Raw genomic sequence first — 27,369 nt, forward strand, 5'->3', positions numbered from 1 at the left:
GTGGTCCAAAATGTCACCAAAATGTTATAGTTTAATATGTGGTCCAAAATATCACAAAAAGGGCATAGCTTAGTATGTGGTCCAAAATGTCACCAAAACTTCATAGTTTAGTATGTCGTCCAAAATGTCACAAAAACGTCATAGTTTAGTTTGTCGTTCAAAATGTCACAAAAACGTCATAGTTTAGTTTGTCGTTCAAAATGTCACCAAAACGTCATAGTTTAGTATGTGGTCCAAAATGTCACAAAAACGGTATAGTTTAGTATGTGGGCCAAAATGTCACCAAAATGTCATAGTTTAGTATGACACTCAACAAAAGGAAAGGTCCTCAGGTGGCTCAATTGGTTGAGAGAGTGACTCATAAACATGACTGTGTCAGAGATGCTGGTTCGATTCCGTCTCACAGCTCCTTACTACAAGTCTTCTTCTTAACTGTCCCATTGAAAAGAACCAACAAGAAATGTCTTAGTTTAGTATTTCATCCCAAATGTGGACTAAAACGTCATAGTTTAGTATGTGGTCCAAAATGTCACTAAAACTTCATAGTTTAGTATGTCGTCCAAAATGTCACAAAAACGTCATAGTTTAGTTTGTCATTCAAAATGTCACCAAAACGTCATAGTTTAGTATGTCGTCCAAAATGTCACTAAAACTTCATAGTTTAGTATTTCATCCCAAATGTGGACTAAAACGTCATAGTTTAGTATGTGGTCCAAAATGTCACTAAAACTTCATAGTTTAGTATGTGGTTCAAAATGTCACAAAAACGTCAGAGTTTAGTTTGTCGTTCAAAATGTCACAAAAACGTCATAGTTTAGTATGTCGTTGAAAATGTCACCAAAACGTCATAGTTTAGTATGTGGTCCAAAATGTCACAAAAATGGTATCGTTTAGTATGTGGTCCAAAATGTCACAAAAATGGTATAGTTTAGTATGTGGTCCAAAATGTCACCAAAATGTCATAGTTTAGTATGTCACCCAAAAAATTACAAAAACTCCACATTTTAGTATGTGGTCCAAAATGTCACCAAAATGTCATAGTTTAATATGTCATCCAAAATGTCACAAAAACGGCATAGCTTAGTATGTGGTCCAAAATGTCACCAAAACGTCATAGTTTAGTATGTCGTCCAAAATGTCACAAAAACGTCAGTTTAGTATGTCGTTCAAAATGTCACCAAAACGTCATAGTTTAGTATGTGGTCCAAAATGTCACAAAAACGGTATAGTTTAGTATGTGGTCCAAAATGTCACCAAAATGTCATAGTTTAGTATGTCACCCAAAAAATTCCAAAAACTCCACATTTTAGTATGTGGTCCAAAATGTCACCAAAATGTCATAGTTTAGTTTGTCGTTCAAAATGTCACAAAAACGTCAGTTTAGTATGTCGTTCAAAATGTCACCAAAACGTCATAGTTTAGTATGTGGTCCAAAATGTCACAAAAACGGTATAGTTTAGTATGTGGTCCAAAATGTCACCAAAATGTCATAGTTTAGTATGTCACCCAAAAAATTACAAAAAACTCCACATTTTAGTATGTGGTCCAAAATGTCACCAAAATGTCATAGTTTAGTATTTCATCCCAAATGTGGACTAAAACGTCATAGTTTAGTATGTCGTCCAAAATGTCACAAAAACGGTATAGTTTCGTATGTGGTCCAAAATGTCACCAAAATGTCATAGTTTAGTATGACATCCAACAAAAGGAAAGGTCCTCACGTGACTCAACTTTTTGAGAGAGTCACTCGTAAAGATGACAGTGTCAGAGATGCTGGTTGGATTCCGTCTCACAGCTCCTTACTGCAAGTCTTCTTAACTGTCCTATTGAATATCACCAACAAGAAATGTCGTAGTTTAGTATTTTATCCCAAATGTGGACTAAAATGTCATAGTTTAGTGTGTCATCCAAAATGTCACAAAAACGTCATAGTTTAGTATTTCGTCCAAAATGTCACTAAAATGTCATAGTTTAGTATATCTTCCATAATGGGGAAAAAACGTCATAGTTTACTATGTCGTCCAAAATATGGAAAAAAGTCATACTGTAGTATGTCATCCAAAATGTCACTAAAACGTCATAGTTCAGTCTGTGGTCCAAAATTTCACAAAAACGTCATTGTTCAGTATGTCATCCAAAATGTCACAAAATTGTCATAGTGTAGTATGTCATCAAAAATGTCACTAAATTATCATAGTTGAGTATGTTGTCCAAAATAACACTAAAATGTCATAGCTTAGCATTTTGTCAAAAATGTGGAAAAAACATCATAGTTTAGTATATCTTCCATAATGGGGAAAAAACGTCATAGTTTACTATGTCGTCCAAAATATGGAAAAAAGTCATACTGTAGTATGTCATCCAAAATGTCACTAAAACGTCATAGTTCAGTCTGTGGTCCAAAATTTCACAAAAACGTCATTGTTCAGTATGTCATCCAAAATGTCACAAAATTGTCATAGTGTAGTATGTCATCAAAAATGTCACTAAATTATCATAGTTGAGTATGTTGTCCAAAATAACACTAAAATGTCATAGCTTAGCATTTTGTCAAAAATGTGGAAAAAACATCATAGTTTAGTATGTCGTTCAAAATGTGGAAAAAACGTCATAGTTTACCATGTTGTCCAAAATTTGACAAAAATGTGACAGTTCAGTATGTCATCCAAAATGTCACAAAAATGTCAGTTTAGTATGTCCTCCAAAATGGGGTAAAAATGTCAAAAATGTCACTAAAACATTATAGTTTAGTATGTTGTCCCAAATGTGGAAAAAAAGGTTACAGTTTAGTATGTCGTCCAAAATTTCATCAAAATGTCATAGTTTAGCATGTTGTTCATAATATCACTAAAAAGGTCATAGTTTAATACGTGGTCCAAAATGAGCAAAAAACATCATATGTCGTCAAAAATGTCACTAAAACTTCATAGTTTAGTATTTCATCCCAAATGTGGACTAAAACGTCATAGTTTAGTATGTGGTCCAAAATGTCACTAAAACTTCATAGTTTAGTATGTGGTTCAAAATGTCACAAAAACGTCAGAGTTTAGTTTGTCGTTCAAAATGTCACAAAAACGTCATAGTTTAGTATGTCGTTGAAAATGTCACCAAAACGTCATAGTTTAGTATGTGGTCCAAAATGTCACAAAAATGGTATCGTTTAGTATGTGGTCCAAAATGTCACAAAAATGGTATAGTTTAGTATGTGGTCCAAAATGTCACCAAAATGTCATAGTTTAGTATGTCACCCAAAAAATTACAAAAACTCCACATTTTAGTATGTGGTCCAAAATGTCACCAAAATGTCATAGTTTAATATGTCATCCAAAATGTCACAAAAACGGCATAGCTTAGTATGTGGTCCAAAATGTCACCAAAACGTCATAGTTTAGTATGTCGTCCAAAATGTCACAAAAACGTCAGTTTAGTATGTCGTTCAAAATGTCACCAAAACGTCATAGTTTAGTATGTGGTCCAAAATGTCACAAAAACGGTATAGTTTAGTATGTGGTCCAAAATGTCACCAAAATGTCATAGTTTAGTATGTCACCCAAAAAATTCCAAAAACTCCACATTTTAGTATGTGGTCCAAAATGTCACCAAAATGTCATAGTTTAGTTTGTCGTTCAAAATGTCACAAAAACGTCAGTTTAGTATGTCGTTCAAAATGTCACCAAAACGTCATAGTTTAGTATGTGGTCCAAAATGTCACAAAAACGGTATAGTTTAGTATGTGGTCCAAAATGTCACCAAAATGTCATAGTTTAGTATGTCACCCAAAAAATTACAAAAAACTCCACATTTTAGTATGTGGTCCAAAATGTCACCAAAATGTCATAGTTTAGTATTTCATCCCAAATGTGGACTAAAACGTCATAGTTTAGTATGTCGTCCAAAATGTCACAAAAACGGTATAGTTTCGTATGTGGTCCAAAATGTCACCAAAATGTCATAGTTTAGTATGACATCCAACAAAAGGAAAGGTCCTCACGTGACTCAACTTTTTGAGAGAGTCACTCGTAAAGATGACAGTGTCAGAGATGCTGGTTGGATTCCGTCTCACAGCTCCTTACTGCAAGTCTTCTTAACTGTCCTATTGAATATCACCAACAAGAAATGTCGTAGTTTAGTATTTTATCCCAAATGTGGACTAAAATGTCATAGTTTAGTGTGTCATCCAAAATGTCACAAAAACGTCATAGTTTAGTATTTCGTCCAAAATGTCACTAAAATGTCATAGTTTAGTATATCTTCCATAATGGGGAAAAAACGTCATAGTTTACTATGTCGTCCAAAATATGGAAAAAAGTCATACTGTAGTATGTCATCCAAAATGTCACTAAAACGTCATAGTTCAGTCTGTGGTCCAAAATTTCACAAAAACGTCATTGTTCAGTATGTCATCCAAAATGTCACAAAATTGTCATAGTGTAGTATGTCATCAAAAATGTCACTAAATTATCATAGTTGAGTATGTTGTCCAAAATAACACTAAAATGTCATAGCTTAGCATTTTGTCAAAAATGTGGAAAAAACATCATAGTTTAGTATATCTTCCATAATGGGGAAAAAACGTCATAGTTTACTATGTCGTCCAAAATATGGAAAAAAGTCATACTGTAGTATGTCATCCAAAATGTCACTAAAACGTCATAGTTCAGTCTGTGGTCCAAAATTTCACAAAAACGTCATTGTTCAGTATGTCATCCAAAATGTCACAAAATTGTCATAGTGTAGTATGTCATCAAAAATGTCACTAAATTATCATAGTTGAGTATGTTGTCCAAAATAACACTAAAATGTCATAGCTTAGCATTTTGTCAAAAATGTGGAAAAAACATCATAGTTTAGTATGTCGTTCAAAATGTGGAAAAAACGTCATAGTTTACCATGTTGTCCAAAATTTGACAAAAATGTGACAGTTCAGTATGTCATCCAAAATGTCACAAAAATGTCAGTTTAGTATGTCCTCCAAAATGGGGTAAAAATGTCAAAAATGTCACTAAAACATTATAGTTTAGTATGTTGTCCCAAATGTGGAAAAAAAGGTTACAGTTTAGTATGTCGTCCAAAATTTCATCAAAATGTCATAGTTTAGCATGTTGTTCATAATATCACTAAAAAGGTCATAGTTTAATACGTGGTCCAAAATGAGCAAAAAACATCATATGTCGTCAAAAATGTCGTAGTTTCATATGCTGTCCAAAATATCACAAAAACATCATAGTGTAGTATGCTGTCAAAAATGTCCCAAAAATTTTATAATTTAGCATTTCATCCAACAAATTAACAAAAGGTGCCCAGGTGGCTCAACTGGTTGAGAGGGTGACTTGTAAACAGGACTGTGTCAGAGACGCAGGTTCGCCTGATTCTATACTTACTTATTGAACAAAAGGGCCAAAAAACAAATTTGAAAAAAGCATCATAGTTTAGTATGTCGTCCAAAATGTCACAAAAAATGTCATAGTTTAGTGTGTCATTCAACAAATGGGAAATAAGTGCCCAGGTAGCTCCACTGGTTGAGAGGGTGACTCATAAACAGGACTGTGTCAGAGATGCTGGTTGTTTCCAGCTAATGGCCTTTACTACAGGTCTTCCCTTCTTTCCTACCTTGCTCTCTATTTACTTATTAAATAACATCAACAATAGAGCTCAAAAAACAACTTAGAAATAAACATCATAGTTTCTTTACTATGTCATTGAAATGGTCACCAAAATGTTATAGTTTGTCATCAAAAACACCAGTAAAACGTCATAGTTCAGTATCTTGTATAAAATGTGTAAAAAAAAAGAAAGTCACAGTTTAGTATGTCATCCAAAATAACCCTAAAACGTAATAGTTTAGTATGTCTAAACTATGACATTTTCGTGAACTGAGCAGCCTTGGCGGAGTACTGCACTCTCTGAGTGCTTTTCTAAATGTTCACATAATATTCTAATCTGGTATTGTATAATTTTTAAGAATACAATTTGAACATCTAGCCAGGTATTGTGTTGTATCATTACATCTTAAAATGAATACAGCCAGCACCACAAAAAGAGAGGCGAATGGAGCAAAGCAGCATCTGGCTTGACTCCAGGTACTCCAGGAGGACAAAGTTCCTCCTTCTGAAAATGTCAAACATCAGAATGTTTTGGGTTCCACGACAAACTTCAGGACCACTCAGTACCCTGATAAGATACCGCAGCAAACAGTTCAAGGCATGCCAAGAGGAGACGAGACACGCTGAGAAAACCTAACGCATCTCAAGCAATGTAAGAAAACACGGCTTGGAGTAGAGAACAAATGACCTTTCCATGTCCTTTTGAAAATGCCAATCTGTGTTCTTCTGATTATGAAAAAGTACAAGGAGGAACTGGTCATACCGAATCTGAAAAAGGGGATCAAGGCTGGCACAGATTAAGCCATCAATTTCCTTGCAGCGGCAGGCACAGAGAGGGTTGCTGCCATTCTCATGAACGTGCAGTTGTTTGCTGCTGCCGTCTTCATTATGGTTGTACTTAAGTTGCCGCCGGAGCTCATTGTGTGACCATGGCAACCACAGACACTACAGTAAGAAAAACGTTGTTGGAGCTACTTTTACTGGTTTATCCGAGCAGTAAACATTAATTATCTCATTAAAAAGCAGCACTGTTGTTTGTTTAGCTAAACTTGCTGCATTAATTGTGCCATATAATTAACTATTTACTTCTTTTAAAGCTGCAATTGAGTACGACCTACATTTTAACATGTCACAACTGTGAAAGATTTAGCCATAAATAAATAAATTCAGTTTAACTGCTTTGATTTTGGGGTCTTGGGTTTGTGCAAGCTGGCTCACAGTTATTACACATGGATAGAATGGAGTTATCATTATTGGTAAGTGTTACACCTTCATTTTCTACTATGATGAGGAAATTATCTCGTATTTGGCCTGAGATAAGTGGAAAATAGTCTCAAAGTGTAGCATAGGGTGCACAAGTAATTTGAAGCCTAAGTTTAACATTTTGGGAAATGAGTTAGAGGGTTAGATTAGATTACCACAAAGACGAGAATCAGGGTTTAACGGGGGGAAACAATCTGCATTAAAATCTCCTATAAAATGACGAATTGTTCCTACACTGTAAAAAGTGTATTTGAGCGGCAGTTGAGTTACTGTAATGTACTGTAAACTGGCATTCCAGTTTTACAGAAAATGTGAAAATTAGGTGCACTACTCAATTGTAAGTCTAAGACCAAGACATTTATGTTTCTTTAGTTGTTTCTGCTGCAACTCAACTACTGCTTTGCTCATATATGATTACAAAGTAAGAAAAAAGAAAGAGCAAGTCGAAATCACGTATTACATTTTCTGTTTGGGTAAAGAAAATAATGCAAATGTAAAAAATTTAAATTTCAAGTTGACTTCTAAAAATTAAGGTGTGGCAATGCTTATTTGAGAGGAATCAGATGATTTAAGTACATTTAACTTAAACCAGTGACAATAATAATACTTTCTAACTTAACTTGTGTAAACTTCATTCAATTGCAAGTTGCTAAATAAAGTAAATCATTTAAATTGGTCCAACAATTACCTTTATTCAGTGTACCAAAGTCAGTTTTTTGTATGGATTACGCAAACAAGATAACCAACGCTTTGCAGTCATTGCAGTTCGCAAGTTTAAAATCTGAAGGAGACACTTAGAAATAATTCCAAACCACAGACATATTGTTAGTCAGGCACAGCAAGCTTGTTACTGCAGCCACACTTGTTTACACGCTTCACGATGCAGTTCGTTGATGTCACCGCGCCAGGAAATGCCGGCGAAGGCATTATTTTTATCGGTTTTCGTGATAGGCAAAAAACCCTGATATTGACCGATATTACATTTTTATGCCAATATCGGGATGATAATATCGGACATCCCTAAAGATATGATTTTTTGTTTGTTTTTACAGAACTTTCCTCCTATTTCTAGTCCTGATTGTGAGGTACTGACTGCTGGCAGTAGCTTTATATTTCTCTCCTACTCTCAGCAAAGGAGCAAATATAATGAGCATATCTCTCAGTATTTAAGACAGACATAACTCTAAAAACAACTTCAAACTTATAATTTAAGTAGACATTTGATAACTGTGAAATCTACCTGAATTGACTTCACTTGAAAATACTTGGCTACACTTTTAAAAATATGCTGCAGCAATGTGGCATCGTTGTTGTGAGACAAAAATCAAAAAAATGCAGGACTTGCACACCCCCCGTTAAACACACAGGAGATTTTAATCACTTTTTGGTCCTCATATGTCTTCTCAGAAGTGTGCACAGACTCTGTTTGAATGGCATCTGTTAGTTGTGATGCACCTGTTAGGTTGGAAAACATTACAGTTTTATTACCCCTATTAGAAAGGCGCCTTTAAGTAATTCCAGCAGTGTTGACCCCACTTTCAAGTCGAATCAAAGCAAAAATCTGAGCGAAAGTCTGATCAGAATAAGTGAAAAAACTGCGTGAGTGCACACGGCCAATGTATGTTGCTTTACAAATCAAGAAACTTGCTGCAAAAATGAAACAAAGTGTCAGTGTCTGCCTGTCACATAACATTCTCAAACTTTTTCGACTATTAGACGCCATAAATAATGCTGTTTGGTTGTGTCTTTGCGGTGAAGATTGTTCTGTGAGTGGAGATTTTCAGAAAACAAAAGGATGGGATGAATTAAGAGAATCCCCCTTTGGTCCACAGGCACTGTTTTTCTTACTGCAGGGGAAGTTTTGAAAAAGTGAATTAAGTATTGAGAAATATTTTTAACTAGTTATAAGAAAAAAACTGTAAGCTTTCAGCAGTATTTCCACAGAGTTACCACTGTAAAAACAACAGAATGACAAAGAGGAAACCACAAAACAAAGTGAGACAAAGTGAACAATTCAAATGGCATTCCGATGCTTAAAAACTGTTTTGAAACACACGAAAATAAAGAAATTAGGATATTATTGTTTTTGCAAAAGTTGCTTTTCTTCCTAAACCCATTTTCATTTATTTCATGTAATGCCTTTTGAGATCACTTCCAGTGCTGTCAAATGATTGTTTTGTTTGTAACATGACCTGTTTGGACATTGCTCACATAGCTTGTCTGGTCTTGTTATTCAACAGGGTGGATGTGGTATTCCCCAAGAACCTCACAAAAGACGCACGGGCCTCGCTGGCTCCTCTGCCCAGCAAAACAATGCCGGCATGTAACAGTCACACTGTTTAAATTATGCGGCCACATAACGTGCAGATGGATAAGATGAGGTGGGAGAGCAGAGGGGAGAGGGAGGATGACAAAGCGGAGGTCTTATCATGGTAATTTGTTCACTTTTGATTGGACCCGAGCTAACCCGCTTCTTCTTGTTGATTTTGATTGTTTAAATGGCTGGCATCGATAACAGGTATGGTTTCCCCTTCCGCAGCCCCCCCCCACAGCAATTACCGGATTGTTATGTACCGTAAAAATGCCATTTGAGCCAGGAAATTAAGCCTCGCCGAGACCCGCGGAATAACATGTGCAAGGAATGTACATAAATTCTGCTCAAAATGTATGTGAAACACTGCAGCCAGAAGCCCCTCACATTGTTACGGATCTCGTTCAAGCACCATAATAGTAGCAGTGAAAGAGGCTGAATGGACAGAGTGTGGTGTCTGAGCTCAGTACAGGCACTAAGTGATGATAAAGATCGCCTGGGAGAACAAAGGAAGCAGCCAAACTCTGGCCTGCCACGAGAATGTCAAATCATCAAGTAAGAGAATTGGCAAGATCTACACCACAACCACCATGACCACCCACCCACTCTCACACACAGATATACTTTCCTTTCCCGGTTTTATTTTCGCATCTACATCGGTTGCATATAGCTCAGCTCCGTCTATCCTCCTGTCTCTAATGCAGCGTCTATTCCAAGCCCGTCTGGCTGCACATGGCTCCCTTTGGAAGCGGCTCGGTTTTGTCCATGTGCCATAGTTTTGAAAGCTCAGCAAACAATGAAGTGGACAAATGGCAGATTAATGTTTGTGTAAATTAACAATGTTGCCATTAAAGTAACCATTGTCCTCTAATTTAATGAGACAGTGGAGAGATGGCTGAACAAGAGATGACAAGACAGAAAGCCCCGAGACAGACAGCGCTGGAGAGAGAGGGGAGGAATGAGAGAAAGTGATGGTGAGAGAGGATCAATTAGGGCAGTATTTTTGGCATGCTGAGAGAAGCCAGGACAGTAGGGGATGCCTTTTCCATTACATCAGCATTTGGACGCACATCAGTTGAGCCTGTCCACGAATCAATCAAACCCACTGAATTGTTTCTCGTTGCCTGAAGAATTTGTGTCAGCTTACAGGATCTCATGACTTTGAAATCCTCCCATCTAAGTGGCATCGCGCTGCTGTAACGGCCCCTAAATAAAACTCGCCTCGCCTTTCATTGTAAAATAGAGAAATTAGCTCGGCTCTGAATGAGCTCACTTGCAGATCAGCGAGGCTCGGCGGTCCAAAGTAATAATGACAACACCCCATTAAAAGTCATTCACATTTAAATACCAGATATTTCTGGAAACTGGAGTATTTGGAAGATCGCCGGGACCATCATTTCAGTGGCTCTTTGAATGGCATTTCACACATTACATCCATATAAAGCTGCTAAATGACATTCCAATAATACATGAGTGTAATATCCATACATTAAAAGTGAGGAGCCTGTTTCCATATCGCATACATTTCATACGAGTATATCTAGACCTGCCCACCTACTGGAGATCAGACAGATAAAGGCTTTTAATGAAGTTTCAGCGTGTGTAACAAGCTACAAATCCCCAATCTGCACCAAGATGTAGCGGCGTGTAGAACTGAACAGCACCTGTTGACACTTTAGAAATAGATTGAATGTAAAACCAAAAACCAAACTAAAATGCTGCAAAAATGTTTCCAAATGAAATTCACAGTCCATCCCCATGCACCAACAGGTTGTCACGGTCACATGGTTGCCATTTTCTTATTGACTGGTTGCAGAGCGTCAGGAAGGCAGATGGCAGAGAGAAAAACGAAGGAAGGAAATGAAAATGCAAGAGCAATGGCACGCAGCCAAAGAGTGAGAGGCTCCTTTTGTTGAGACTGATGGACAAATAATAATATCCCCTTCATTCCCGATGTGTTTTGGTTTAGTGGTTTGTCTGTATTTACATATTACCATGAAATGAAACCAATGCGAAGCCGTAAGCTGTTAGTGTATAGTTGGACACATGGTTTGGGCCAGGTTCTCAACACACAGTCAATAGAGGGGACGCTGTGGTAAAGTCATTGGGGTCTAAGTGAGGCAGCGAGACTGTTTGAGCCCCAAAACCCACTGTGGGATTTGAGAGACGTGCCATCTTTTTAAAAAATCACCAAGTTATCACAGTTAAAAACTTAAAGAACTGACAAATTTTTCACTTTCTGATGGTTCTTGAACTGACCATCTGCGATGTGTCGCTCTGTCAGGAAAGTCACTAAATTTAACTTTAAATCATTATATGTAATTTTTAAAAAATCACTGCATTTGACATGTCTTAGTTTTAAAAATGTGGCTAAAACGAAACATGTGCTTTGATAAGACTGCGTACTCTCCTTCTTGCAGCTGTAAAGTCACTGGTGACTGAGCTGCAAGCAACAGTCACATGACAAAAATAGATGGACTTTTCAGGTGATCTGGGACTAACTGCAGGCTGTGTTTTTACAGAACTAATAAGAAACAAGTGTGATTTAAAATAAATTAGAAAGAGTTATAGTATTTAGAGTTACCATTGTGTCAGTACTGGAAACACTTGTGGCCACTTGAAGAAATGCAATTGCAATTTCAACTTTAGCTTTGTTTTCTTTTTAAAAAATGGATGTCATAACTTTATTATACGACACAAACTACATTTTTAAACTCCTCTCTACTTTGAACCACAGTGCATAAAAATAGGCATAAGGTGGTTGCTCAATAAACGAATGTTTTTAAAAATAATTTCACACTGTAATTTGACGACTGACTTATTGTGACATGAAGATTTGCTGTGCATTTCTGAGATATTGTACGAAAACAAAATGCAGTTTAGCTTTGCAGAGACCTATTTGTGTATTTATACGTTCAAGTATTGATGGAGGTTAGAGTGAAGACAGAAGTTTTCTGGCAGACTGCAGGGGAAGATGAACCTATGTTCTGCCTCCAGACTACAGGCACTTAAAGCTGTGTTTTCAATTTTGGTTTAGTGGCTGAAGATGGTTAAGTCTAGGCAGGTGCTGCTGGCACATCAACAGAGAGGAAACAGTATAACAACAACAAAAAAAAGTAGGTCTAGTTGATTCAGGAATCTAAGCTGGCAAAAACATAGATGGGATGGCAAAGGAATTCAGACACTGTCTGACCGACTAGGTTTCTGGAGACACTGCATTAAAGAGTCTGGAGCAATTAGAAGCAGCTGAGGAGCAAGAAAGAAGATGCAGGGCAGCTGGGACTACGGCAGCTCAGAGAAGATTCAGGATCTGTCAAGTGGCTCAGATTGCACTGGTGTGAGAATCGTATAACAAATTGTTCATTAAAATAACAGGAAGGAGTACGAGATAAATCTAACACATGCTGAAATAATTAATTAAATTGTCCATGACATGAGAGATTTAAGATGTGGCTTTCTTTAGAATATTGACTTGATTGTCGTCCAGATTTTTTAAGATATTGATTTCCGTCTGGGAAACACTGTTTGGGATAAGTAGTGCAAGAAATGTTCAAACTTTAATTTCACAAAAAGCATAGAGCAGCAAAAAACAAATGTTAATGTAACAAAGCAAGTAGTTACATTAGAAAAGAAAGCTAATAGTCGGAAAGATTGCACTGACAGCAATGACTGGTCAACATTATTAATTTACGGTACTGTAATGATGTTTCAGGCAACTTTTATTTTCAGGTATTTGTTCTGAGAAAGTAACTGTTAGGTAACATAACTCACTCAAGATGAGTTCAGTTCTGAGCAGATACAGAAGAGCTGCAGTGGCTGAGCGTCTTCAGGTTTGGATGGAGGACTTCTGGCTTTTTAACCTAAATGTACCATCAAAGATGTGATAGGGTGGTTTCCTGGATTCAGCTTCTTCCAGCTGCTTCCCACACTTGGTTTTCATGGTGATGACAACAGTGATACTGGTGTTAATTACTTCATTTGCATACTCTTCTGTGCAAAATTCATCAATGAATGAAAACACCAATCTAATACTCCCACTTGCTCGGGTAAATTAACAAACTCAGGACTAACATACAGGCTTATGGTTACTGAATGGTGTCAAATCCCAACAGCTATATTCATGCATTATGCATTACTAGTGCTCTCCAGAGAAAGAAAGTCTGGTTTAGCACATGCTGCTTCTAATGTTTGACATTTTGGAGTCAATGGGTTACAGCACAATAGAATGTTAGATTGTATCTGGTATAATGGTAATAACAGGTTATTTTCTAAAATGTCATATTTTGGAACAAGGTTTCAATATTTCATAGAGCAGCTCAGTTTGCAGGGAAGCATTACAGAGTGGTTAATGATCAAGTGTAAACCAATACCAGTGGAGGTCTTATCAGGCTACTGATTAAGACAAGTGGAGTTGGCTGCAAACAGATGTGCCCTCAGACGTAATTCCGACGTAAGTTCTGCTCTTATCAGAGAAAAACAACACTGTTGAGAATGCCTAAACACAGATAACAGTGCTACAAAGTTGTAAATTAGGCCCCTTGTTGCAGCTTTTTTGTTAGCAGGAGCTCGACTTCCACAGATTAACATTATTGTTGTTCTCCCAGTAATGTTCATCGCTGTCAAAACCTTTTGTAAACTCAAAATAGTGGATTGTAGACAAAACAGATTTTGACATAAACCCAATTTTGTTGTTGGCATTGCTATTAGCTTTGAGAAATTGCAACTTCTGGCTCTTTTACTTGGTTTATTAAATGATTTTTTTTAACAGTTACTGACTGGGAAATCCTTCTAAATTTACTTCAAAAACACCCCCCACCCCCACCCCCACCCCCACCCCCACACACACATGGCATATATTTTAGTCATAAGGGGATCCCTGATGTTAAACAGCTTGTAGCACTGTGCGTTAATCCATCCATCACCTTTTTACTGGCTGTAATGTACGTCCACACTCGCAATTAGCAATGTAAAGTTCCTGTTATGCATTCTGCATTATGCATGTAACACATCATTCTTTTCCCGCGTGTATTCCTACTTCACACAACTAAAATAAACTCATTTTCATCTCAGGTGATTAAAGCTCCCCTGGTTCAATAATACCGTATGAATTGAGAGTTTTCTATTTTCATTATTGATGTATCTCGTGAAGCAATGTGGATTTGTTTTCGCATGGTGTATACAGAGCTTTTGCTTTATTTACTTTAGTACTTGATTGCACTTGCATGCAGGGGAAATGCCTCTACTATTCTGACATTTTGGTTCCCACTACAAAAGTAGAATTAAACTGTTGCAACATTTGAAGTTTAGCAATTTTTTTCCCCTCTTTCTGACTTTGGCTGGTACGGCACATGCACATATAGATTAGGGAAAACACGACTCTGTCAGGTTTCCCATAGCTTTATAAATCCTGGCCTCATTTTTTTTTGGAGAGCCAATGCTGAGGTTCTCAAAACAAACCAAGGCCACCATATAGCAAGATACTGCCGAACAAAACCTGAGAAGACAGGAAAAAAATAACTTAGAAGGCTGTGTGTGTTTCATGTGTCCATTACAGTCACAACAACATCTGGGTCCTGTCTGCTTCACCCATTATTGTTGGTCTTTAACTTTATTTCAAGATGTAGAGGGGGATGAATGATGCTCACAGCAAATGCAAATCACAGCAATATCCAAAGGGGAAAAATAATGTCTCAATTTGAAAGCAACTATAATTCTTGTCTGAAATGGTTTTTAAAATAGCTGACCATGAATTGACTGAGTAGAAAAATAAAAATCCATGATTACTGTAGTGTTATCCTGTAAAACCATAGAGGAATTGTATTGTAGTATTGTAGTTTGACGTGCTGCTTTTTTCCAGACTGCATCATGTTGTATTGGTGCTTCTGCAGATGGCCCTGAGAGTTTAATGCGCTACAACATGAGAAAACACATGCAAACAGACCAAACATAAAGTCAGAAAATGTCTTCACCAATTCGACCATTTGGAAAAATGCTGCAAATACAGCAAACACAACCCCAAAAATCTACAAAGAGTGGTTAATTTGTGCTGCTTCGTACCACAGATCCGCCTGTGCTCACTAAAACCTCTGACCAAAGAGAACATAAAAGAACGGAAGCATCCACCACATTAAGTCTAAGTATGCTTCCCTGGTTAACTCGACCCAGCTGTTGTCCAGGCGAAAGTGTCAAAATTCACTTTACTGGCAGAGGTGCACATAAGACTGACATGGCATTGACATAACCACGACATGACACCGTGACATTAAGCAAGGGTTATATGACTTGGGTTTAATGACGAGTGCTAATTGTACCACTGCAGTTGAGGTCAAGGAAAATATTCATGACTGGTCTCACAACAGCCAGTGTCAAAACCAACCACACACAACAGTAATGTTAGCACATAAAGCTAAATAGTTTGTTTAGGGCTGATAATTAGACCTGCTATGTCAGGTTTATGACAGGCTATGTTATTGTGGCCACGTTGTCATAACAGAGACATCTCAGGCAATGCCAAATTCACAATAAGAATGACATATTTGTAAGAACTACACTTCACAAAGATTCCTTCACATTTCTGACATCATTGTTATGATGGTGTCAGGTCAGTCGGATGTACATCCCTCAAATAAAGTGGGACCAGTTTATCCATTACACCTAAATAAAAGAAATGTAGATAATCAGAGTAGGTTGTGGTATTGCTCACGATTATTGTTTGGGTTAGTTGCAAACCTGGCCATGACACAATGCTGAATATAACGTCTTTATATGGTGAAATGTCATTAAAAAAGAATCAGATCCAATGGGTTGCAATAAATTGTGAACTGAGACCAAGCGCAAAGTCACAGAATGCTGCAGCTGAGTGGAGTATGCAAAGTCAGAGGATTGTGCTATTTTCTCCTGATTAAATTCTCATTTTAGATATCAAAATAAAATAATAATAAAAGAAAGATTCTAATTTGCATCAAACTTCCATCAAATTCAAATTAATTAGTTATTTGTAGGTAGACTGATGGTGTGATGTCTGGGAGAATGGGGCACAACATCCATCCATCCATCCATCCATCCATCCATCCATCCATCCATCCATCCATCCATCCATCCATCCATCCAGTCAGTTTGTTCTTGGCCTTTGATAATGTGAAATTGTAAAAATGTTGTTACCCCCCCCCCCCCCCCACACACACACACACACACACAAAAAAATATTTTTAATAAACAAATCATCTCAACTTTGTATTGCTTGTCCTAGTCTGTTTTTGAATCTGATAATGACTCATTTTTGCCCAATTACAGCTGTCGGGGTATCATTTATCTGCCCTCTTGCCTCAGAGGGGCAGTAAGGAGCGTAATTATGGCTCAGAATGAGGTGAAGACAAAGGAAAGGGGCATCTGCAGACTCACTTGTAGAGGCTGTCGGGTTCCAGGCACTTGAAGACCACTGAATATAGCACAGAGTGGGGATGGTCTCCGCTCCTCCTCCCGGCAACAACACAGGACGAACCCAAGCCGGAGAACAGATCATCCATCAAGCTCAGAACCTCACCTGGTGGAGAGATAAAAGGAAAGTATGAAATGAAGTCAGAGGCAAAAAAAAAAAAAAGACGAAGAAAAGAATCCTATAAAACAGATCACTTTGGAAATGTTTTCTGCTCTGTTTTCCCGTTGATCAAAACCTTTCTCCAAAAAAGGAGGGAAAAAAGGCAAACTTATCTTAAAACCTTGTATTTCATCCGTTGCTCTTAGTTAAAACAAAACAATACCATATGTTTTGGCACCGCTTCATGATTTCAACATGAGGAAAAAAACACAATGATGCACATCTTGAACTTGGTCATGAATGAATTTCTACATTTAGTCGAGCAGCTCCGTCCTAATCAATGACTGTGCCATTTGTCTCTGGTGTTGTGAGTTTCACCTCTGCCTGGTCTGGAGGGAGTCATTTCACCAGCACCGAGCCCCAGGCTAAATTACATGTGACTTTTTACTGGCAGCAGCCCATACACACTACACTACAGAACTGTAAGGAAAACAGGATTTCTTTCCTTTATGGACACATGGTACATGCTACTATTACTATGACATCTCACTCAGGAACCCCGGCGTCTCACAAAACAGTGCTTCACAAGTTGTGAAATATCTTTCATGTCAGCTTACGGGAAAGGCAAGCGACGCACAGTTGTTCGCTTAGACACATACACACACAACGCCAGTTTCCAGTGCTCATGGGGGTGATGGAAAAAAGAGGGACCTGTCAAAATAGTTTAAAAGCTCTCAAACGGTTGGATTTCCAACTATTTCTACATGAGGTAAAGGGCAGCTTAGTTTTAGCTTATGATACATGGGCCAACTTATAAACACAGGGAGTAAGTCTGGCTGGTAGGGCACAAGGGGATGGTAAGAAAAGGTTGCAGAAGAGAGGAAAAAGAGCTGCACGAATGAATGATTTGACCTTTTCACAGAAAGAGCTCTGTGTATAGGAGGTTGCCCCAAAACACATTCCAACACTGTTGCAGGGTTGGTCTTTCGAAGGTCTTACCTTTTTTTAAACATGGCTCTCAAATTGGATTCATTTATACTGTTATTAAAATCTGTTAAGGGCGGCAGTGAAGATGTCAATAGCAACATGAGCTACATATAAACATCTCAACATTTTGGCTATTATGTTGGGCCAATCTCTCGGGGATGTTGATGGAGTATCATGTGTGGTATTACGTACATTTCGGCAAGGAATTCCCATTTGTCACTTTTTACTATAAGCAACTTACATCAGCACAAGCGTTCATACGCTTTTACAGTTTATCAAACTTCAAGGCCATCAGACTACAGTGTTGATGTAAAATATCACTTGAAGTGAGAACGTCATCAGGTTATCTTGGGTGTTATCACAATGATCATTTTCAGCATAAATTAGAGGTCAACTGCGTTTTCTAAGAAATGAGGAAAATTCCATACTGCAATGAATTTCAGCTACTGAGTTAGTGTTTTCCAATTCAGACGTGGGATTTAAACTCCTCACATCATTACAGTTACTCTGTATTGTTTATAAATGTTCACTTCTAACATTAGCTTTTTTTTAAATAGAACATTTTCTGTATTTTCATGGATACATCTATTTTGTGTAAGCTTTTATCAAAAATTATACTTAATATTTACCTGTAACTGTACATTTTATATATGCTTTATCTACTTATTATAATACAAACCTTCGTAAAAAATTTCCATAAACGGGTTGATGAATACATTCTTTATATTTATAAAACCATATTTCTGTATACTACTAATGGCCTGCATTTTTGCATGCATTTAGGGCACAGTCATCTGTAAAAAGAAGATACTTTATCTGCTGAAAAAAGCTTTCTATCGGTCCCATTTCAGGCACTCTGGCAAAGGTGTGAAAACCAAACTGTATTCTAATATTCACTTTAACTCCACTGAACTAAAAAACGTGTAGGTGTAATACAGTTCATGATACAAGTAGCTTGAATCTGTGCAGATGGTCACATGATCAATGTGACTCAATGTTTATAATTAGCTTAACTTTTTTAGTCAGTTAATATGATCTGCACTGGTTCATAGCCCAAACTTTTGTGATATGTTTGGTGTCCTCATAACTGTTTTTCTTCCATTTCACAGTCTAAAATCCACAGACACTGCAGAGATGATCCGCTCTCTCTGTTTTTCTTGACGTTCCTGCTTTTTGTAGGGTAATTATGTCCACATACCAAAATTTGGTGGAACAATAAATTATCCCTCGCAGACCACTTATTAGAAATAATTGGTGATTACCTATTTAAGATGGATGGTTGACTTGCTTTGGCCTGTGTTCATTATGCCTTTTAAACATATTTTCCCAACTTTTATTAGAAGAAACTATTAGAGGAATGCCATTAAATGCCAGATTCGCAATGCCTAAAAGTAGAAAGAGACAGCTCAGAATAAAGGGAAGGAAAGAGTATAGAGACCAACAATGAGGCAGTGAAGGAAAAAAGATGGTGAGCGCTCTGATGTTTTATGATTTTGGATGTAGTCGCGAAGAAGAATGATGATGTCAGTAGATGTTTTGATAATCAGAATAAATCAAGGAGTTGTTGCGTGACTCGAGTATACTTCGGGAGCTCGACTGTTTTTGTGGGATTGAGTTCATGTACGTGATTACTGTAATATTAACTTGCAGAAATCAAATGACAGACCTACTGACTCATGCTCGTGCAGCATCGATTGCGCTTACAAACTCTCTGAAGTACAGGCGATTGATCATTGCTATCTTTAACAGCTCCGTGCAAACGTAGCCTGTAGACAAATGAGCATTGGCAGAGCGGAGCACATATGACATATTTACAGAATTTTCTATGAACTGTAACTGGGATTTACATAAATTCAGAGGTAATAAGTGAAAAACTGAAAAAAAAAGTAAAAATATGTGGAAGAATCACAACTGGGAAACAGTAGTGGTTTGACCAATCAGTGGAAAGAAAGAAATGTACAACCAGTGTTGACATGTGTATAACCTTACATCATTCCTAAAACTCAATTCAAGATTTTACTGTTGCAATTGAAGGTATAAATGTTACCTATAATGTATTAACCATTACTTAAGACCACACATATAACAAAAATAAATAAAAATAGAAAGACTGACTCGTATTTGCTACCTTTCGAATATCCCATAGTGGTCATCCATCCATTCTCTATACACCGCTTTATCCTCATTAGTGTCACGGGGGGTGCTGGAGTCTATCCCAGCTGACTCGGGCGAAGGCAGGGGACACCCTGGACAGGTCACCAGTCTGTCACAGGGCTACATATACAGACTAACAATCACACTCACATTCACACCTACGGACAATTTAGAGTAATCAATTAACCTCAGCATATTTTTGGAAAGTGGGAGGAAGCCGGAGTACCGGGAAAAAACCCACGCATGCACAGGGAGAACATGCAAACTCCATGCAGAAAGATCCCAGGCCCACCCCGGGATTTGAACCGGGATCTTCTTGCTGCAAGGCGAAAGTGCTAACCACTACATCACTGTGCAGCCCCCATAGTGGTCATTAAATCAACAAATAAAAAAGCTCATAAGAAGCTTTTGGAATGATTGTTTACCTCATTTGATGTTTATCAGAAACACAAAACATGCAATTATCAAAAGTTGTGTTTGTACCGAGTTAATTTACGACACTATTCCTTCGCAGATTTGGTCAAAAATCAACACTTGAAAAAACTGAACATAGCAACATCCATTTGTACTAACAGAATTGTAGCGGAAAAAAATGTCATGTCTCTCGTACACATAAATAACCAGGAGCAACATGAGCTTAGCTTAGCGAGGCAATGTGTCATAATTGGTCGTATAGTGTGAATAGACCACTTATGTCCCTGACAGCACGAGGAAAACGCTTAACTGATCCATCTGGAAGACTAAACTAAAGACAAATGTCTTTGGTCTGGTCTTTGGTAGCTCTTGAGTGCCTTACTGTATAATTATCAATTTAAGGACTCAGCAGGAGAACACAGGCAGCGTTTTACTTCTTTTAAGAATCATATACTCTTACCTAGAAGACTCTACCCACACATTCCATGGGTCAAACTCTCTCTAAACAGAGCCATCTGAAAGCTATCAATTGTTATGCAGTTACGTAAATATAGGAGCAGTACGCAGGCTTAGTGGGGGTACACAATGTACCATCATGTGTGCACATAGTGAAAAAATTTCCACATTTAAGTGTCCGTTTTAGAAGAAGGAAATGATAGGAATAATAATGAAATGAAATATATAAGCATTATGTAAATTCTATATTATTATTATTATACTTCTAAAATGTAAATGTCTCACATTAAAGTAAGCAAAACAGTTGTTTTACAAGGAATTATATACTTTTATTATACTTATTACTATTATACAGCAAAAGCTTAACTTCACATATGAACAGCTGCCTTTAACTGAAATGGAGCAAAAGTGTCTTGAATTTCAGCAACAAAACCATTATAACCAATGCTCTTGCCTTTTTTCTTTCACTGATTTACAAGACATGAAATGCAACTTGACATCACCTGAACCTGCAGACCGATAAGAACACTGACAAACGATTTTGGCATCTTTCAGCGTGAAAGGTACCTGGAAATGTTCACCGCATGCAGCTACAACAAAGGAAAACAAGCGTGATTTACAAGCCTTACTCTTTTTGATCAGAAGAAGGATTTTTATAGCTGATCTAAACTTTCCGTCTGAAGTCATTCTAACAGAGACTAAAACCGAAATTAAACTACTCGTTACTCTTGAAGAAGTTGATTTTAAACATTAACCACGAGGCCTTGTACGATATCTGTTCTAATCAGGCAGCTGCTTGATTCCAAGTTAATTCCAGGAACATTTGCTGCAAAACAGTTTGTGAATCATCAGCATGTGGTCTCATAACCCTTGACAGAGCCAATATGTTGAACCATTTACTAATAAATGTTTCCTTATTTCCTGATGTTACCTTCCCCTCTTTCGCTTGGCATCAACAAAACATAAAGCAGGAATAAGTCTAGGGTTTGGTGCAAACCTGTCTTATACAGTTAGTAGCACCTTGCTTACTACAATCTTGTGCTTCAGGGGGCACAGAGAAGATCAGAACATCTACTTTCATTCAGTATCACAGGAGAGGAGTTGTGAAGGAGGGGTGTTGTGTGTATGCATCCGAGGGAGTGGAGACTGGGGTGACTCAACTGCTAAACTGGAAGTGTTTTTTACAAGCCATTGGCACACATATTGGCACACATGTACGGCTGCGTCTTTGGTTGTTTGCTCATTTCTGCTGAGGACTTTCAATATTACCTGCCTCCACGGTGGTAGCTTGTAAGTGCTCACATGCAGGAGTTAGGTAATGATAATCAAAATGTAATCCATTAACAGTAGAATGAGATATTCAAAACCCACCCAGAAGCAGCATTTATGGTTCTACCCTTCTGAGGGGTTCCTTCATGGGTAGGCCTGTGGTCCGTCAACATTTCTGTCAATACCAAAGCCAAAACAGCTCACAGCTGGCAAAAATTAAGGCCCCTGAAATTCTATTACGGTAAAAGCCATTTTGCGTGTTCTCCAGCTTACATGGCGATTAAAACCTCATGGTAAATGCCAGGTGACCTTTTTAGTAAGCAGAGAGGGGAACAAATAATAGCAAATCATGGGAACGTGACGAGTTGGGCTGACGGACAGTGTACAGAGAGAACCGCTCTGATTAAAACACACCCGAGAATTGTAGCTATGATGTAGCTGCAAACAAGTCAAGCTAAGTTTATTTGTGCAGAGCAATATCATATACAATGTCTCCAAGGGGGTTTGCTGGGCCACAACGGTTCTTGACCCAGACTGGGCCAAATTCTCCACGAAAACAAGGAATACCCCTCTTGGAAAAAAACCAACAAAAACCCACTGCACATAGCAAAACACGAAGAAAGGAGGGGGTGGATAAGGGCATGGGAGGGGAGATCCTCCCGTCCTGGGGCAACGTGGGTCGCAATAGCTGTGGGTGGGAAAAAGGGCAAGAGTGAAAACAAGAGCAAAACATTGCAAGAGTTGAAAAATCCAAACACAAAAGTCGAATTATAAACCAGCATATGCGCACGCAGTGATAATGTATACAATTTATTATGGACATACACAAGGACAACGCTTAACCTTATTTGCACTTCTGCAGCTGGATGTGGAGATGTGTGTGTGTGTGTGTGTGTGTCTGCGTGTACACGGTGGCATTTCATTTGATGTCGGAGGCCAGACTTGCTATACTGTTATCCCTGACATATCATTTCAATTACACTACTGAATTCAGGCACTGTGTAATTGCCTCAGCCATTAGCTGCAAGTGTGTGCGTGTGCGTGTGTGTGTGTGTGTGTGTGTGTGTGTGTGTGTGTGTGTGTGTGTGTGTGTGTGTGTGTGTGTGAAGGTGTGTGTGTGTGTGAGGGAGAGAGTGTATGTGTAAATCCCCAAGGTCAGTGGGTTCACTCATTAGGATTTTTTTGGTGTGTGTGCGCGCAGAGAGGAAATTTGAGGGGAAAGTGGCAGAGGAAATAACACTGTAGTAAGGCGCTGTTCATTCACTTTAGCCAATAGGTCAGCTCAGTACAGATGAAGCATAAATGTATTTACATGTTTTGCATTGAACGAATGCAGTAATGTAGGCACTGTCATTTAATACCAAGCATCACTGCAACTGTCGTTCGAATTCTAACACTGTAAAAAGTTACTGTTCCTATTGCATATGATTTTTTTGTCTTTCTTGCATCTTTATGCTTTACTGTGCACAAAATAACTGCTTGTAACATCACAATACTGAAAATAAAAAAATTTAAAAAACTACCCCATTGCTTCTTTTTTCTTTAACTGTGTCTCCTTTTCTCCGTCGACCCACTATCAGTCCAGGTAACAGCACAGTGGACTCTTTTTAAACAAACAAAACATAAGCTTTATATTAACAAACAAATCACAAGCTTTATATTTCCTGTGGGCTGCCAAACCTGCTAGGGGCCTCTTCTGTTAAACTGTCAGCACTCAAGCCTGCACTCCCTGCACTGAGTCTGCACAACACCAGCCTTAATCACTTCCTCCCTCCCTCAAACACACAGTAGACGTTCCACAGATGTACACATGCTGTCACATGGAAGCTAATGTCGCACACTACGGCAGAAAACCCGAGGTGAAAGAGAAACAACAAAACACACAAAGAGAGAAACAAGTGACATGGATTTAAGTGCGTTTACGTGCGAGAGGAGAGGGCGGAAACTTAGAGGTAGGAACAAAGTACTGTGGGAAATAGATTTCTCCGAACAGGTTGAGTTGCACATAATTGTCCAAGTTTTTTAAATCAGGTAGAGGGACATCCCTTTGGACAACCCCGCTGAGGCATTGTGCTGGCACAACGATTCATCATTTATTTATAAAATCTGTCTTTTCATGGTTTGAGAGAGGAGGCTAAAATAGATTTGATGCAGCTTTGTGTACTGAAGTGGATTCCATACTGCTCCTACATACAGATAAACTCAGTTTGAACTGTGTGTCAGGACATGGAGACCAGCTGTGTTGGTCTGAGTGTAGACTCAAGAGTTCCTCCTCATGTTCGAGGTAGATGTACTTTAGAATGAGTTAGGGGTAAATCAAAGCCCTCCTGTTGGTACAGTTTGAATATAACTGACTTTTGTGCTTTTTGATATATACATTATCAGTCAAAAGTTTGGACACACCTTCTCATTTAATGGCTTTTCTTTATTTTATGAACTACTAACATTCATTTCAGGTGACTACCTCATGAAGCTCATCGAGAGAATGTTAAGAGTTTGCAAAGCCTGGCTATTTTGAAGAATCTAAAATATAAAACATGTTTTGACTTATTTCACACTTTTTGTTTAATTCCATGTGTGTTCATTCCATTCATGTCTTCAGTGAGAATCTACAATGTAAACAGTCATGAAAATAAAGAAAAACCATTAAATGAGAAGGTGTGTCCAAACTTGACACAGTACATGTAAGGTTAATGTTAAACAAGACTGCAACTCTGCCAGGTCTGTGATGCTGTAAGTAGCCAACAGTTCTGGCTAAGTGATGCACGTGTACTACATTTAATGGGAATCCATCCAGCATTCGTCAATGCATTCTACTCGAAATCACAAGAAGCATCATGGTGGAGGTTATATTGGGTGAACCATGAACGTTCACGGGGTGCAGTTACGCAAAGGCAACAATACCCTGCATGAGTCTCTCATTTAAGGTACCAGAACATATAGTTTCAGTTCTACAATAGGGAAGCATCTGTATCTCCATATGCATTTGACAGCATACTGGGTTCCACAGTATCTGTACTGCTTGAGAGAAGTTTAAACAATTTCAAAACTGACATTATTGTAGATGCCCCAAGTGGGAGGTAAAAATCATAGCCCTGGAACTGCCTCTGAATAATTTCCCCAACAAACAGGCCTCCATGTGTCATTTTATTGGAACCAGTGCCCATTACATAACTGATGCATGTTTTTTTACAAACACAGTGTTGCTTTCCCAAAGTCAGTACACGCTGCACCTCCACAACAACTTAGTATTAGTTGTACCAGTTTATTCACTAAACAAGCTTTTTATTATGGATTATTTTCTGAATGTATTGGCTCATGAGTTTGCACGTTGCTGCTGAGCATAAAGCAAACCAGTAGATTGTGAAAGTCAGTGAAAGTCTCACGTCTCGATAATACCCTAATTTGAAAGAGCAAAAAGAGCATTACGTCACAGCCTCGCAGTTATCTGAAATTAATCGACTTCCTTCCAGCTAATAATAATTGAGTTTTCACCCAGGCCATGGCATAATCAAAGATAAGATGTGATATCTGAAGCTAAAGTAACATATGGGTATGAATGAAAACACAGCGGAACATGTTAAGCAGACGTAATGGCAAAAAGCGATTAATTAATTATTTGATCATCCCTTAGGACAAATTTAATGTTTAATTTCACTGTCATCCTGCCAGCCATATTTCTGCAGCTCCATTACAGGCAGAAATTACAGGAAGAAGGTCAAATGAGGTTAGAGCCGAACAATATTGGCCTCAAGTGGTATGCAAACTGAAATTTGTCTCATGCAAATAAGCCAATTTTCTTCTTCCTCATCAAATATGAATGTATAGAACAATTCTTCACATTCAACAGCTACTTCTTAGTTTTACTTCTGTCGCTGCAGAACACGGCAGGTGCTCTACGCGTTCATCCGATTCCTCATGTTGGACACTCCTGGGTGTGTCTCCAGAACTGCGTGGTACAGTGGTACTAACAACCAGAGAATGACGTTAGGTTTGGCAGTGGGTTATTCCTGAAATTTCTGCACGGCAAGAAACTGGGTCAGGTGTGGTGGTTTGTCACGGACTAATGGCCCCCTGGGTTCACGTCTACCATTTTGATGTGACCTGTGTGAGGTCTGTTTTTACTGGACCTGGCTCCTTCTACGGGGGCTCCATTTAACCCTGGGTCTGTTTTTAGCATTAAGAATAGCGTAATGGGTATTAAAAACCTGTTAGCTTGCATGTTATTGCTACATTGCACTCAAAATGTGGTCTGATATGCACTGAAATCCTACACCTCCTGGTCAGCAAGACTGGTGGGATGTGATCTCTTCGACTAGTTCTGTGGTAACACTGGGAGGAGACTTGAACAGGTTGACCCTACACTACACACTACACCATCTCACTTTTCCTGTACGCTGGCTAGTATAGGTGTTGGGAGGTGGCCATTCTGTGTCCGTCTGGCTTGTAGCTGGGAATCCATTTTTATTTGCCTCTTGCATAAAGTGGCATAAAGCTTATAAAAACAGAAGAGCGGTTAACCAATGCAACCCTTGTTCCATGTCTGCAAGTAGAGTTCCCTACTTGGATTACATGCAAGTTCTCAAGGTCCATTTGTCCGTAAGGAAAAATCCTGATTTTGGTCTGGATGGCTTGTTTTCTTCACTGTTTAAGTCAGCAATTTTTGGAATAAAATGGTGGAATATAAGGATTTTGTTTATATCACAGTCTTGGGTGGAAGAATGTGGCGTAATGGGATCCGAGAAAGTGGCCTCTTTCTATCACATTAGCTATTTGAGACAAATTACAATAGTGATATATTGAGCTGAAACATTGACTTGTAGAGTGGTATTAAAAACACCTTTGGTATAAGGCAGTATAGATCCACATCATCACAAACTACAGTCCCTAAAATTAACTTCTACCTACATTTGTATGTCCTTGTCCGTGTTTTAAAAAAAATGAAATAATAAAAGTTGTACTACAATATGGATTCATGATAATGCTGTGCATAAGGTATAACCAGACTTGGCAAAGTGCAGCTAATCTAATCTTGAATATTTAAGTCTTTATTTTCATATAAATTTGCAGCATTTAAGAAGTCGAAGAGGGAAACTACAGGTTGAGATAATAGCTACTATGTTTATATAAGGTTTTATATCACATTTAGATTATACATTATTTATATCAGGCTGCATTAACCCAGGTTCTTCTGTTAAATGTACTGTGGTCAGTGGGGCACAGATACTGTATCAACAGCAAAACGCATCTAGTCAGTGATTATAATGGACTCCAATAAATTTAAGAAGGGTTGCTGGTTCTTTCCTTTCTATTAATGCAAGCAATTCCATTGTGAGTAAATATTTATTCCACCACTTTAAGTGTCTGCAATGCCC

At 38.1% G+C, this 27,369-nt stretch overlaps 1 protein-coding gene across 2 annotated transcripts in view; it reads right to left on the minus strand.

The window, feature by feature from the left end:
* Positions 1-27,369, minus strand: part of LOC110959713 (astrotactin-2-like) — a 286,904-nt gene that overhangs the window by 12,820 nt on the left and 246,715 nt on the right. For both annotated transcript variants that reach the window (XM_051938273.1, XM_051938274.1), the window contains one exon: positions 16,579-16,720. In XM_051938273.1, the coding sequence (XP_051794233.1) occupies positions 16,579-16,720 (142 nt within the window). The remainder of the gene's footprint in view (positions 1-16,578; positions 16,721-27,369) is intronic.

The sequence above is a fragment of the Acanthochromis polyacanthus genome, chromosome 18, assembly GCF_021347895.1.
Source record: "Acanthochromis polyacanthus isolate Apoly-LR-REF ecotype Palm Island chromosome 18, KAUST_Apoly_ChrSc, whole genome shotgun sequence".
NCBI classification, from domain to species: Eukaryota; Metazoa; Chordata; class Actinopteri; family Pomacentridae; genus Acanthochromis; species Acanthochromis polyacanthus.